At 36.8% G+C, this 16,605-nt stretch overlaps 1 protein-coding gene across 1 annotated transcript in view; it reads right to left on the reverse strand.

The window, feature by feature from the left end:
- Positions 1-16,605, reverse strand: part of atrnl1b (attractin-like 1b) — a 66,905-nt gene that overhangs the window by 13,582 nt on the left and 36,718 nt on the right. The window contains exons 22-26 of the mRNA XM_033984203.2: positions 15,928-16,022; positions 15,765-15,843; positions 12,276-12,433; positions 9,027-9,088; positions 547-625 (exon numbers count right to left, since the gene is read on the reverse strand). Of these exons, the coding sequence (XP_033840094.1) occupies positions 547-625; positions 9,027-9,088; positions 12,276-12,433; positions 15,765-15,843; positions 15,928-16,022 (473 nt within the window). The remainder of the gene's footprint in view (positions 1-546; positions 626-9,026; positions 9,089-12,275; positions 12,434-15,764; positions 15,844-15,927; positions 16,023-16,605) is intronic.

The raw sequence follows: 16,605 nt of genomic DNA on the forward strand, positions 1-16,605 counted from the left end.
ATCCGATTTTTATCTCCATATCGCGCAACCCTACATACATATTTTAAGTTTTAAACACTCACACTTTCACACACAGTCTCAAGGTAGCAAATACGTGGATGCAGTGGAGTAGACTACCTGCCAATGAAGCCTCATACACATCTATTGTAGTAGGAATATTACAATAGATGGAGAAGATGGCTCCTCCCTCAGCGCTGCAGCTCAGAGGCAAAGCATTAAATTAGCATACTATTCTCACTTCCTCTTCAGAGTGTCTTTGCCATTTTAAACCAGCCCGTTCAACGCTGACCCCATTTTATCCAAATCTTTTATTAACCCTCTCTTCAGTATCTACACTGAATATTAATGCTACAACTTTCCCTTTAGTCAGTCACCTTATCTCGAGTGGCCATTTTCAGTGCTTTTAAATCTACTTTCAGCCTTATAGGAATTACATGGCAAAACCAGGTCAAGAAAATGACACTATATTCTACATTTGAAATCAGATCGTTCTACTGCTTGGATGATGTTAGACTTGTAATCATAGGTTATATCATTTGAATTTACCTCTCTCCGTCGTGAAGCCCAGCAAGTCTGTTTGATTTTCCACACCACAGCAGCCACCAAGAGAAGGGACAGGAAGCAGCTACAATGAAAGAAAAAAAGATTTAAAAACGTGACACTACATCAAGTCAAATCCAAAATTAGAACAGAATTACGGTAATAAAACTTTTCCAAAACTCACAGCAATATATTTTACCTCTTGCACTTTTACCAGTCCAGCTCCAGTAACAATTTTGTTAGAGAATTCCTACGAAAATCTCGAAAATTTGCCAAATTTATGGGTGGCAATTGGAATTTTTTTATTTCTATATCTTGCGTATATATTCACCATCTTTTATCAATACATTTTAAGTGGATAATCTGGGAAAAAAAAGCATAAAAATACATAATATGATGCCTTTAAAAGTTTCCAGACTGAGTAAATGTTGAGAAGAATTATGTAGCACGCTCAGTTCTCAGTGGACTGAATATTTTGCTCTATTACTTCAATTAATAACCCAACAGTGAAAGCATTAGTCAAGGGAAATTCAGCAGGATCTTATCTGTGCAGGGACAGGAAAATGATGACTGATGAGAGCTGCTACTTCATTATCCAGGCGATGGCTCTGAATGTAAAGACTATTATAAACTTGGGCAGACGTTTATATCATGTTGGATATATATGTGACAGTGAAGATTGATTGCAATGGAAATACAGTACAACTCCTATAGGGTAACCCAGTTTTGATTGAATGAAACAAAATAAAAGGACTGATAGTAAAAACAAGGTATCAGGATTTGGGCTTATAAAACATTAATGGTTCTCGTGGTTTTTACGCCAAGGGCCACCTAAGAAAATCACATTTAAACTATTTTGAACTATCTTCTTGTTCTTTGTGATGACTGCAGACAAGTGCATGTTTTTTGAGGGATTTGAGCAGTAAAATGCCTGAAACTGAATAAATGCAAGATGGAACAGTTAAATCTCCATAAATGCAAGCAGCTCGTGGACATCCTTCCACAAAAGTTACACAGTACACCTTTAAATTAACTTCAAATTGAGCACATTTTAAAGGATTTCACCATTTTCTGATCTATGCTATAATGTTTACTCATCAAAAACATACCTGGAGTTGTTTTGTTTCATTCACACATGTTTAGAATATTTCGGCTGAGATCTAGTCTCACATTAAAAACACTCTGTTCCACCTTGTGATGTCATAGTAATACAGGAAGTGCTCCGTTATGTTTTTAAACTCCACAGATCGTCACTTTCAGCCCTGGAATGGCAAATCTTTACTGAACAAAAGGTAAAAGGTGCCTGTTAACATGAAAACTACTGCTTCATGACATCACAAGGTGGAAAAGAGCATTTTGAGATTTGGAGATGTAGACAGACTAATAATGAAGGGATAGTCAAACATGTGTGAATGAAACAAAGCAAAACACAACTCCAGGTATGTTTTTGATTCGTATATAGAAATAGCACTTCTGAGGAAATGGGAATGTGCTCACAACGACGGCAATTATTTGACTAAATCTGGTCTAAAACATGACTTTATAAATACAAAATGGTGTATATTTTTTTACCATTTAAAAAAAGCAAACACAAAATGCACATTAATTCATGTACCAGCCAACGCACCACAGTTTGAACTACACAAGATCTTAAAGCGTTTCTCAGGGGTCTATGTTTGGGCTGCAGGATCTATCAGAATCAAATCAAAACTGCAACTGAATGATCAGAAACAGCAAATTACAAAGACTCCATTTATTTAAGTAACAACAATACTTTATTCGATACTTGTCTCACTATGTATAAAATCTGCTAACCCTGTAGTTTAAACAGAAATTTTGAACAGAATCCTACCATTAAACCATACATTGCAAATCTTGTCACAATGCATGTCAAAAAAGACAAATGTTTGTATATTATTTGAGATAACCCTTCTAGAAAAATTGCCTCCATGTCTCCTTGTCTCCACTCTTTCACAACATTGATGAACAATTAAATTCCTGTTATTTCTACATCCTCTTTGATCATTCTAGCAAATGTCTAAAAAGCAGCTATTACATCTTTCTGACAAACCGACAAACGAACCAACCAGCACACCATCTCTGTCGCAGGTAACTGAATCCACTAAATTTCAAACACAAAGCTTGACATGACTATTGCCACCTGCCAAGTCCTTTTATAAGCAGACTTTTCACATTTCCAGCTCCAGTGTCTCTACAATTACACACATTTGTCTGATATTCAAACCTAAGAGGCAGTTGTGTCCCCTCTCCTATCACTCTACGAAGATTCCTCTTTTTTTCCCCCTTTTTTTTAAATGCAAGAAAGGAAAAGGAATGATTTTGTGGGAATTTCAGTTTTCTCTACATCAAGCCAAAAGCACAGAGAATTTACTTTTGGAGGTGTGCAAGTAGGGGACCTCTTTTACTCTTTCATAGGCATCATCTAGGACACCTTTGGAGATAAACATAACTCGGGAGGGGAGGAGGTTTTTTTTCCATGTGACAGAAGTGACAAAAATCCCTAGATAGATGTTTGGCTTTCAGAGCCAGCATTTTGGAGCGGCAAGAAGCTTAAATCGCCTCCCCCGTTCTTCCCATGGTTTAGAAATCTGCTATCGCTCATCTTTTTAAGTCTGAAAAGTGAAAGTGAGTGTTTTTTTTTCTAGCATCAATGCTAGGTGAGCTTAAATGATTTATTTCTATGTTAAGATTTATTTGTGTTCTGTTTATTTAAGCATACATTATTATTATTTGAAATGTCCTGCGTGTGAGGCTCTTTGAGCACCTAGTTTTATAAATGCGACCTTGACCATGACTTATAGTATACTGTACAACAATGTGCTGCTGCAATTTTATAAATACATTGACTTCCAAAGAAATGGACGCAGAATACATCCAGAATAATCAATATGTTGAGTATATTATCCTGTCCATTATTTAAAAACATCTTAGATTATTAAACAAGTAGAACATGGAACATGGACAAAGATATCTCATTGATTCACTAAGGCAATTTATCAAGTATCCTCAAAATCTGACTAACGTTTTACTCAGAAATAACATATTCAAATGAATATTTTAAATGCTTGCATTGGGATTTCTAACCAGAATACAGGATTAGAATGCAAAATTTCACCCCAAAAATAATTTAAAAACCTTGTGTAACCAAATAGTAAAAGTCTTTAGCGTCTTTAGCATGTTGAGCTAATCTTAGTCTCATCTGGCACTGATCTACTGGGTTTCCTTCTTTTAATTACAAGCGCTTTGTGTGCGACCTCAGCCCTCCTCGCCAGCTACAGTTACTCACAAGGGGAAACAATCAATAATACATACTCCACTGCCTCTTGGAGTTTGAAAGGGCCTGTATTTTGAAAATTAGCTGCCAAATGAATGGTTTCACCCCTGGTTTATGTGCTCGGTGATTCTGGTCTTACAGTAAGTTGAATGATTGCATGATCGAAGAAACAGACTAGTAGAATGTTGAGAACAAGCAGCCGTAACTGGTGCAAAGTTACTCATGTTAATTAGTGAAAATGAGACTCCGGGGTTTCTGTGCAAAGTGTGGCACAGCGTCATATTAAGAGTGCAGCTAATCAACGAGGGAGAAAAACAATCAAAGTCTAACAAGATTTCAAACTGACAAAGGAAAGGCGTACGTGAAAAAATGTGAGGTAAATCAGGGAAGAAAGACACCACATTATGCAGGCAAGTTCTTGAAGAAGACTTTGAAATAAAAACTACAAAAAAACAGGAATTACAAATACGGAAATGAGTACACGATCTATTTGTGTTGTATGGCAAAAAATGAGTTTATTAGAGCCTTGGTTATGATTTTGACTTAATAAAATACTGACAGAGTGCATACTTAGTTGATTTAGGCCATATACTGTATAAAGAAGTGAACTAAGGGATTGTGACATCACCCAAATCATTCAGCTCCAGTCAAATGAAGCTCATCGAGGCTGTAGCAGTTATATGGGCGATGCATATGGGCGGTTTGCATATTTGGAATTCTGACCATGAGTATTGTAGAAATCAAAGAGCCAATCAGGAACACCCCATCCCCCTCTTGCTTTGCAACGCTGTCAATCAAACCTGTTGCTAATGCTAGCAGGGGCAACCTCTGGGAAAGAAGTCACCTGATTTGTCTGTTATTAATGTTCATAACTTGATTTGTGGACACGATAGTGAAATAAACATACCAGGATGATGTAGAGCAGGTTATTAAGAACATTTTAAGACCAAAACGTTGAGCCTAATAGTAGCACTTACAGAGAGAGGGGAACAGTTTGTTTTTGAATTGGAGCCAGAGTCGATGGAGCCGGAAGCACGCCCATGCTCACTTTCTATTTGGAATGCAGTGAATAGCAGGTTAGCTATGTCCATTTATATATACAGTCTATGATAAAGATACACTACAATTGTTTCTGCTACAGGATCCAATGAGGTGTAATTCATTTGCCAGGTCATGCCACTAAGCCAGTTACAAATCAGATCTGTGGAGAAGAGAAGTCCATTAGGCTTGGGCCCAGAGGCTTGATGTGGCGGTGCTGATAGTTGAAAACCAAGTGACTGGAAATGTATTAATGTAATGTAGCCTAATTTATGCAATTTATGTGTTTACATTAAAATATTAAGCCTCCTTATAAAAAGGTACACATAACTGTTGTATTGCACTGTTTTAACATTAAACTTAAGACAGAAAAAGCTTCTATAGCTTATGTCGCTTCTGAAATTGATTAAATCCCTCCTCGCTCTGGTGCGTGGAGTTGTTGAGAGAAAGAAAAAGAGTGACTCAAATGACACACAATGACTTAAAAAAACACTACAACTGTTTTAATAAAGTTGCAGCATAACAGATGTTCCAAAGTGTGTTTAACACTATACACAAGCTTATTGCCAGCTTGCTGATGATATGAAACGCATGGCTGGTTCCACACACATACAGCCTTTGAGTGACTCACGTCGCACCTTGAGAGAAGTTTCTGAGGTATACCGTAAGTTTAAAAAAACTCCTGTGATTAACCTACCGAGGCCATATATACTGGAAAACTGGTTAATCTTAGCATCCCTAGTGTCCATGCATAGAGCTACGTGAATCAAGGCACTGAATGCAATATAACCATTTCTTCCGAAATCATAGACTGCTTATAGAAGCTGGAGAAGGAAGAAGTCATCGATAAACAACTGTATAACAGACTCTATCCTGGTGACTCCATTACTTGCATGTATTGCGTCCCAAAAATCCACAAAGGAGGAGTATCCCTCAGACCCATTGTATGTAAAACAGACTCCATCAGAAACAATGTGGCCAAACATATGAAGACTATCACGGCTGCTCTTGTGGGCAACACAGAGCACCATATTGAGAACACTGCAGAATTTGTGAGCAAAGTCAAGTATCTACAATTTGATTCAGAGAAGACCATGTTTTCATTTGATGTGACTTCTCTTTTCACTTGTATCCCCACATCAGTAGTGGTGGAGGCAGCAAAGAGGAGGCTACTGCAGGATACTAAGCTAAAAGAGAGAACTAAACTGTCACCTGACCAAATCTGCAAACTGCTGGAAATTTGTTTAAATATCACATATTTCCAGTTTAGACGAAACTTCTACATGCAAATCCACGGCTGTGCCATGGGCTCATCGGACTCTCCTAGTATGGCTAAATTATATATGGAACGATTTGAACAGAATGTATTGGCCTCATTTCAAGGCACTCCACCCATGCATTGGTATCGATGCATTAACGACACTGGACTAAAATTTTAATTCAAGATCTGGAGCCCTTTACTGGACATATTAATGCTGTGGATCCAAACATCAAATTCACACGGGAAGAAGCCAAGGAGAACATACTAGTCTTCTTAGATTGTGCAGTAGCTATAGGAGAGGACCAGGGACTCCAGATAGAAGTTTTCAGGAAACCCACACACACTGACCAATACCTGCTGTTTGATTCACACCATCCACTGCAGCACAAACTCAGAGTTATCCATACACTTCAACACAGAGCACAAGTGGTGCCTACAAACACAAAGTGAAAAGTGAAGGAGGAACAACACGTAGAGAAAGCCCTCTTGGCTTGTGGATATCCAAAATGGGCCTTCAATAGATCTAAGACAGGGAAAGAGCAAGACAAGAGGGAATCTGAACCTAGAAGGAAAGGCGTAACTATTCCTTACACAGCTGGTGTGTCTGAAAAACTTCAGAGAATTTTCAGACAGTATGAAATTCTAGTCTATTCCAAACCTACAAACATTTTAAGACAGAAACTGGTTCACCCAAAGGACAAAAAGCCCAAGCCATGAACAAAGTAATGTAGTCTACTCCATTCAGTGTAGTGAACAGTGTAGTGAGCGCTATATTGGAGAAACTAAACAGCCACTCCATAAGAGAATGAACCAACACTGGCGTGAGAAGATCGTGAGGTACAGATCTTAGCCAGAGAAAAGAAATGGTTTGAGAGGGGAGTTAAAGAAGCTATTTTTGCAAGGAAAGACAATTCTTCCTTGAACAGGAATGGGGGCCTTAGACATCACCTTTCACCCATATATAACTCCATCCTCTGACCCAAAGCAAACAAAGGAAACAAAGAGAACAATCGAGCTAGCCAGGTTGTCAATAGGTGTGAAAAACACCCATTAGTATCTCAATAGACCTAGCCTACATACAGAAACTGTAAACAAAAGCTGTTTCCAGTTTCAGTGTAGTTAGCCCCTCCCTAAGGCAGTGTCCAGCAGCAACCCCTCATCAAAAGCTTGGCAAAGTATATAATATATATGTATATATAATGCTGTATATATTGGAATAAAATGGCAACAGGAGACAGACAAGAGGTCTTATCCCCAGTTAGGGCAGCCTCCTCCTCTCTGCTCCTGTTATCTGGTCCAAACCCTGTGGGGTGATGTGACATTTGGGCTGATTATATTTCCTGCAGGTTCACTCCCTCTGAACCCTCCCACAGTCACACATCTGGCTCATGCTGACTTCACGGGTCACTGCCGACTGGACAACAAGCATGCACCCGGAGGACCAGTGGCGAAACAAAAAACAAGGCTATATTGACATTCTTGTCACGTCAAAATGTAAACACTAAAACAAGCCATTTGTAGCGGATTTTATAATATTTAGATTGTAGTTGCCATTTTCAATTGTACCACCAATATCTCCCAGTTGTTATAATGAGTAAAATTATATATTTCGTTCATACAGTATATTATAAAAAGGAGCATTTTGTGAGAAAATTTGTAGGCTACACACTTTCTGTAAGCATTACTATGATTGACTATGAGCTTACACACACCTGAAAACCCATGCATGTGAATACTAGAGATGGGATAGAGGCTTTAGTAAATCTATAGGAGCCACTTGTATAGATTCAAATATTTCTTCAAGTACCCAGCTTAATGGTAAACTGGAAAAAACGCTTCCGAGTTATAATAAATATAATAATAATAAAACTTACAAATGGAATAGCATCCCAGTTATTCTGAACCATCTTATTGTTCTTTGAAATGATTGCAGACAATTCAACACGTTTATAGAAGTTGCAATTCTGAGGAGATGGGGAAGAGCTCACAACAACGCCAATTATATGACTATGCCTTTTATTAGCAAACAATTCAATCTACTTTCAGACACAAACATACACTGTCTGTGGCATTTTCTAAAAATATCAAGATTTGCTCTATTTGGCAGTAATCTGATCAGATAAGACAGACAATAACAGCGTTTAGGGGGAAGTTATTGTAAAGCGGCCAATGACAGTTATGTCCCCCAGGCCAATGCGGTCTTCCATTTTCTACACAGATCTTACATATGTTGCCTATATGAAGCTTGCACTACACACAAATACAGTACTATGTTGTATTGAGGGATAGAACGCTGTAAATAACAAAATAAAAAAATAAAAAACATTGTATATTTGTCAGTGGTTTTGTTCAGGAAAGATCAAAAATGCCCTTCGCCCCCTAAAAAAATAATGATTGACTTGATTCTGTGGGTTGAAAATATCACTTAATGTTTCTGTAGCCTATACCATAATGAGAAGTCAGGCTTTGGCTACAACTACCATATTTAGTACCATTTTGTTTTGTCATTTCTTCTCATTAAAGTGTTATTTTGTACTTCACTATTTTTATTCCAACTATTCACATCTAAATAAACTTTAATTGTGCATAAATGTAATGGAAGGTTTTACAATATGATGCGTGTATAACAAACTGCATCAAGCTATTAAAAAGCTTGTACCTCTATCTGCTCTGTCCAACTATTTAAATATGGCATTCTAGTTCATTTAGCAGTAAAAAGGAAAGTCAGTGGTGTGCGAAGCTTTTCATGTTCTCAATGGTAAATGTACAGAGGGCTCAAGTAACTCAACACTCCCCAGAGAGACCAGAGTGGAGATGTGGAGGGACGGAGTGGGCTGGACGGGCATTGATTGAAAGCCAATATGGGATGTATACTATAGCGTCTTTACTTACCTAAAAAATGTCACAAAGAACTGCACCAAATCCATGATGCTGTTGTGTTGAGAAAAGGCAATCTGTAACAAAAACGACATGAATCACCATTAAATACAAGAAGGGTTTATTCATCATTTTAAAGATCAAGGCCTAAATCAACCAAAAAAATAATGTTTATGTTTATTACTATTAGATCTAGTATCTTTAAAAAACATATTTGGGACATTTTTGTTAATAGTGTTAAGTAATGAAAGGACTATACATACAATTCATTTTACTGGATATTATGCAATTTCTAAGTCTCATTATTGTAATAAGCCCTGAAGAACCACATCTCATGTTAATCAGGTCAGAAACATGTGTTCTTCTCATTAAAGGCATTTCTAGGAAGTTATAATGATGCAGCATTTACTAGAAAATGATGCCCGTGGCCCTGTGCCCTGCAAACATGTAAACATACAAGATCTATAGAAGTATCTTTAATGGTACAGTCAACACAATTGGCCCCAAAAAGTCCATTTCTAGAACATTTTTATTGAACATCATAAGCGCTTGATTTGATAAAGGTAAATTGATTTTTTTTTTAAAGCTAAAAAATGTCAGGGTAGCAACAGAAAGTGAACTTTTGGCCCTCTTAATTCTTTGACCCCCTTTTAAGTCAAAAATAGAGTCTCAGATCTTACACAAAATGCGCAGTGACCAGGCTAATGTGACTCCAAAGCACATATTATTGTTGGCGTTTTGCAATATGGTTCAGTACAGTTTGTAACCACTCTGACATAATGTGGGGGTCAAAGCAATTCTCATAGGGGTTAATTCAATTTTAATTCGACAATATTGGTCAGTCAATAGCAGAAAATAGAAGACATATGGGGCATATAGTTTCTCAGTATATAATAGGTCTATCTATGCACACAGCTTTTCGTCCATGTGTAAATGATTTGGATATTGTTTTCAAAAGCACTTAAAGACAGTTTCAAATTCTGGCTTATCTCAGCTGCATCTAAGCTCTACCTGATCCCGTTACAGCAGCTTTAACGGCCAGTCCATAATGAATAAGTGACTCTCGCCGAGGAAATCTAATAAAAAACTATTACTGGACCACCTCCACTGATGGACTGACCCCCAAGATATTGTTACCCCCTTCATGGTCCAGTCATCTATAAAGGCTGCGCAGGGGAGGCTAATCTAAAAATCTATAGCATACAGTGGAGTATTTGTAGATAAGGTTTTATGGTTTATCGTAATTGTTGCAACAACCATACCCACAATTATTGCCTTATACGTTTCATAGTATGTACCATGTTCATAACAAATGATCAATAAAGGAAGCAATAGTCGTAACACACATAGGCATACCATGACCTATTACATTATGGTTGTCAAAAAAGCTATACCCAGATACTAACTGATACTAAAACTCGCATCTGAACCAGATACTCATTTGGACAGGAAATATTAAAAAAGCAAGACAGATTTAACCTTTTTCTGAGATTTTTTAGAATGGTATTTATACAATATCTAGAATCAGAACAGATGGTAGTGTTAAAGAAACTAATATTTGTGTGTGTGTGTGTGTGTTAAAAATGAATTCCTATTGTATAAAAATCATTATCATTGTGGTATTGAAAATCAGTATCAAATGTCAAGACTTTTTCTTAATATCAAAATACAGTTTCAAATTGCAGTTTTGTGGCATGGGTTGCACCTTAATCAGTTTTTTGTTCTGTCCTTATCAAATAAACCTACAAATAAAATAAATATGTTGTCATCTGTCATGTCGTAAATACAGCCATATAAAAAAAACTCTTTAAGTCTTCATCTTTCAGTCTGAGAAACAGACGGATCGTTTCATTATATGGGCCAGTCTAAAATCCCCAAATGCAAGCAACCAAAAATTACTGACACAATCATCTGGAAAATTATGAAAATTATAATTGCTGCCAAAAATATCCAGCCCACTAGAAACAAGTGCAATGAGAAGAAATGTTTTCACTTAAATGCCGTGTAAAGATATGGATAGCCACATTAGTGATAGATAGAAAAAGATTTGTATTCGTTGAAGCAACCTCATAAGCCACAATATCGTAAATGTAATCATTAGTTTGTCAAAAATCCAAGCTTAAATCTTTACATCTAAATGACTAATGATGTTTTTTGCAAAATGTTTTTACCAGCTGTCATCCTGCCAACTTTGATTTGTCACTCCAATCAGTTAATGCAGAAGTGATAGGGATAAATTTGGGTTTGGCCCACCTTCCATATTTGTCAGGGCAAATTAATTGGCTATATATGTTGTAAATAACCTGAAACTCGCATTTGTTGTTGTCATCGCAGCCAAGCGCCTTCATCTTGGAGAAGGTTAAATGGTGCTTTGCCGTTTGCCCGCTAAAATAACAGCTGTGCACCTCTGCGCTCTAACCAGTGCTCATTAAATCTCTAATTAGAATAAAGTGCACTTGAAATCACCCTGAACAACAGCGGGACTCTGTATGTGCATAAGATGTCTACCTTTGTAATCATTATGTGCGTCAGTCAGGAAATTATTGGGCTTAAATACCATTTTCTTCATCTTACCCCTTCCCCTTTACTCTCCTCTGTTTCTTTCAAGTGGGTAAGGTAGGTCCCTAAAAGCCTGCATTGGGAGACATTTAACATTGATTTGCATAATCTCATGTACTGTTTGCTACAGTTTCTTTATCACAACATTATTTACTACAATTATGCAGGGATTTTGTTGAATGTTAATTTTATGTCAAATGCCCTTTCTGTTCAGGCTTCAGCATGTACTTTTTATCTACCCTTGTGTCAGGATTTGGCATTTCGGATTTTTTATTTTTTTATTTTTTTTAAGCAAATGTTTAATTTTGATTCATTTATATTATTTCATCAGGTTAAGGTTAGGATTAGGTTTAGGTTTAGGAGCAGTTCAAGGCTTTGGGACATGGAACTCTAGTCCTGCCCCGTAATGAAATGCCCGAAGGGAGTCCCTTAGATTTTAATGATAATAATGCTTCCACTTTACCAGGCACTTAAAGTTACAGTTTATGCAAAGTCCATTCAATACTCAGTGGTGGTAAGATACTTCTGTAGCCACAGCCAATATGCTCCATCAGCCCCTCTCACTCACACAGTGTATTCAGGTATTTTATGATATGGCAAAAACACAGACTAGGTACTACAGGAAAGTAGGTAGGTGGTAGTAGGTGACAGAATTCACAAGATGAGATAGGGCCATGTGGTACAAAGTGTTCAGAGCAGTTTTACCTGGATCTTGATGGGCCAGGAGAAGTTGCTGACGTACACATAGAAGGTAATGTTGGGATTGCTCCTGAATGTGAACTTCTCGCAGGAAAAACTGTCGCGATATTCCTTGATGTTGGTTTTGGACACGATGGGCACCTCCTCCCCAGAGATGGTGCCAGCTGTCAGGGCAAAGGTCACAATTAGCAGAGAGCCATGCAGAGCAGTGAGAGCTACCTACAGACTCAGATAAAGACCATCTAGTGACAACATATCATTACAAATCCATTAATGGTGTATCACAACATTGAAAACAACAGGGGGACGCTCATCAGCCATCATTATTATGTCTTGAGTGTGTTAACATTTGTGCATGACCTGAAACCGAACAGAGCTTTATTGCATAATTACACATGCAAAGCTATATTTTAATGGGGGAGGAACAAAGAGGTGGGAGAAAGGCACAGCTTGACAGAGAGGCTTGAGAGGCTGTTGCCCATAGGTCCTGACTGACTCATGCTAACACATATTCATCACTGACATCCACAGCAACCACCACTTACTGCATCAGGTTTCAGAGCCACACTTGGCGTCTGTACTTTTAATACTAGGACTACTGTTAATATACTGAGGGAGGAAATAACAAACTCAACATTACTGTCAAAACATGGATTCTCTGTTGTATTGTTTTGTATTAACATCTCAAAAGGGCTGTCAAAATGGGATTCCCCACTTAACTGATGCAAAAACTATTATCGCAACTAGATACTGGATTAAGCAGGTATTGATGCTGAAAAATAAATACATAAGTAGGTCTGTCCAAATCAGAACTAATAAATATGCATGGTATTAAAAATATATGTTTAAAAAGACTTTCTTTTGTTTAAAAATAGAATAGTATGAAGAATTTTTCATAGTACTGAAGGTAACTCTGAAAATCACGATGACACGATCTTAAAATAGTTCTTTGTCTTATTAGTGATATTGGTAGGATTTTTTGTTTATTTAATTTTTGCTAAAATTAATCTATTGGGTTAAAATGCATCTTTCAAGGAAAAAGAAAAACAGGAAGCTTCATGTTGATGCTTATTTCTGTATCACCCTTTTCCCATTTATGGACCACATCTAATAATTACATCTTGACTAAAATGATATAAAATATTTTCCATGAAATTTACCAAACTACGTTAGGTTCAAGCTCATACCACATTCTGATCCAGTCCACGCCATATTGACATCTGATTGATCGTCTGCCTTTATCGTTTGTTTATAGGCCGTAAAAGAAAATTATCACATTTTGAGCAGCTTTTAACAGACTCTTTATCCCATTTATCTCTATGTATATTTCTCATTTATCTTCTCATAATTTCATATTCGTCCTCGTGTCACAGAATCGGCCGCATTGACATTCCAGCCCACGAGTGTGAAACAAAAGAAGTGAAAATGACAGCTTTGAGTGTGGCGACGTGAGCGTGTTTATCTTAATTGAAATCACCCTCCCTGTCTCAGCCCCCAGTAGCACCACCTAAAGGCGCCTCGTGCTTGAGTCAATTGTACAGAGTCTCCTACTACTGAGAAACAATATCTTCTGTGCTGGGTGAAAAAGAGGGATCCAAATACATTACATACATGACTGTGGTCAAAACGGTGACTGGAAAACGTAAGGAATGGAGAAAGTAAAACACAAATAAGTCCAAATGAATGAATTCAAGATAATGGGTAAAACATGTGTTAGAGGGAAAACATGGGACTATGTATAAACAAAAGCGTTGCCAGTTTTTCAATAATGTGAAAATTTGACAACTTAAATGATAGGTAATTGGGTAAAATCACACACTGTAGCCTTGAAAGATTATTGGTTTTGATATTATATTAACTTTCCCCCCACAAAATGGCTATTTGGAAAAAAGTAGGTTCTTCTGAAATGGAACATGCAAGAGAGAAACCAGCATATAATATATTTTCAGGAAGAAATCTAATACGTTACCTCAAAACAAGAATTACATGTTTTTCAGAGCTCGAAACTATGGATGGGACAATAAACAATAATATAATTTATTGTGATTAAAAGTGTACACAATAATAATTCACAGGACAGAGATCATTGCCATTATATCATCAGAATCTGCAGAAAAAAAGCTACGTATCCCCGATCTCCTTTAGATCACTGTTGTTTTCACTTATAGTATTGTACTTTGTTTTAACAGGAGTTTAAATATGGAACCTGTTCATAATAAAACAATTATAATTATTCATATCCTTAACATTTTTAAACTGTCAGCAACTTTAATAAATATCGAGATACAATCGTTAATCGCAATTATTTTGGCCGTGATAATCGTGACACCAAATTTCAATATCGTCCCATGTGTACTCTAAACTACAATGCTGGCAGGTTTATAGCATGTTCACACTCCATAGAGAGCAAGCATTTTTAGTTGTTAGCAGAGGACATTATATTGCCTACGTAAACGGTATTTTGACATGTTCCTAATTGCGACCATACGAAATTGCAGTTAAGATTAAATTGTAATTATCATGGCTTCCCAATTAGCACCATCAGGTAACATTTGTGTTCTTGAAGGGTGGGAGACGGTACGTTTTAATTCATCCCACTCTTTTTCAAGCTACATTAAGTGCTTCTTCGGAAACTGTCTGTGTAATACTTCAGTCATCCAGGTATGATCGATGGTAAAAGAAAAATCCAATTCAAAATTCAAACTTAATTTGTTTTTTTATTTTTTTACTATGCTTCTTCAAAACTGATGAAAGTCTGACAATTGTTGATATTTTCTACAAGCACATCATTTTGTCTATGCTTAAAATAACCTAAACTAAGGCTAAATCCTCTTAAGCTCACATATTATGGGAACAACTGGGCACAAATCTCAAAAATGTCCAGCGCATTTCAAAATGTGTGTTTACCAGCAGCATCCGTGTCTGGCCTTAGGAGGGAGAGAAAGCAGGAGGTAAACAGAACTGCAGTGTCCTTGGGTGTCTGTCCTCAGGGGAGCCATAACATCCACTCAACAGTAACGCCATAAACACGGACACATGGTGGGAACAACATAGCCATAATTTTGATTGGTCTGAATAAACACACAAAGTTAAGTATCCCAATTTATATTCAGTGCCGAAAAACAACCACTTCAAACTGCATTTTTAAGGTGCTTCACAAATACAAATGAAAAGACGCACTTCTTTTTATACAACTGTGAAGCCTCGCGACCCAAATCTGTAATAAGTATTTTGTGACCTACTGTTGCTTATTTTTATGCTCTTTATGATGATAATGCAAGAAGACAGCGTTTGAACTTGGAAAATCGTATTTCCATTGTGTAATTGGGAATTGGACGACAGTGAGACAAGAAAGGAAAACTCATTATAAGGGAGTTTGTTGACCACTTTGGCTTTTCAGGGAAATAAATGTCTACTTTAGTTCAATTCAAACTTTCTATATTCAAATGAGCAGGTAAAGCGTGCTCATTTTGGCATTTCTATTAAAAATATTACCTGTTGATCCCACAGACCAGGTGATGTTGAGGTTAAAGTTATTAGATGCGTTGATGGACATGTCCAAATTCTTGTTGGCCTGAAATGAAAAAATACATCATCTTTGAATAATAGGAAATAAAATAAAAAAAATACTACTAATAAAAATACAATAATAAAATACCTGTTCTGGGGAAGCCATGAAGTTGATGGCAGTGTAGTGATTGTCATCTTCTTGGATGAGACTGAAGGTAAACTGGTAGTCGATAAGAAGATTATCTGTTTAAAAAGAAAACAGCAGCGAATTAATAAGCCGTGAATGCAGCTTATATATTTATAGAAAAACATGAGATGGAGTCAGGAGTTTCAGTATCAGAAGTTTGTAATCAAATCCACAACTGGAAAATTTCACATCATTTGGAAACCACAATTCAGGTCTGATTCTGCCCCGAGGACGACGGCACTGTTCATTTAAAGAGCTTTTTTAATCATAGGCTGGCGATGATAAAAGTTGCATTATGGTGGCAAAAAAGATGATTCTTCACCAGTATCATTAGATTATATTTGAATGCTTAATTATGATGATGACTGGCGAGCAACTAGAGAAATAAAGAGATAATAATGAATACAAAAATAGGTTATGAAATAAGAAATATATGAACAATTTTGCATTGCTTTATTCATTATAAAAATACAATATAGCGCTGTTTTTGTCTTGTCATTTTCAGGACTTTATGCTTCTCCATCTTAAGGGAAAAGTTCAAGTTATCTCACCTGTAATATTTAGTTTATCTTTGCATTTTTTGGAGAGATATTTTCATAATTATCAGACAGTTACATCAGAATCAGAGTAAATGGTTAG

This window comes from Periophthalmus magnuspinnatus, chromosome 19 (assembly GCF_009829125.3).
Source record: "Periophthalmus magnuspinnatus isolate fPerMag1 chromosome 19, fPerMag1.2.pri, whole genome shotgun sequence".
In the NCBI taxonomy this organism is placed as follows: domain Eukaryota; kingdom Metazoa; phylum Chordata; class Actinopteri; order Gobiiformes; family Gobiidae; genus Periophthalmus; species Periophthalmus magnuspinnatus.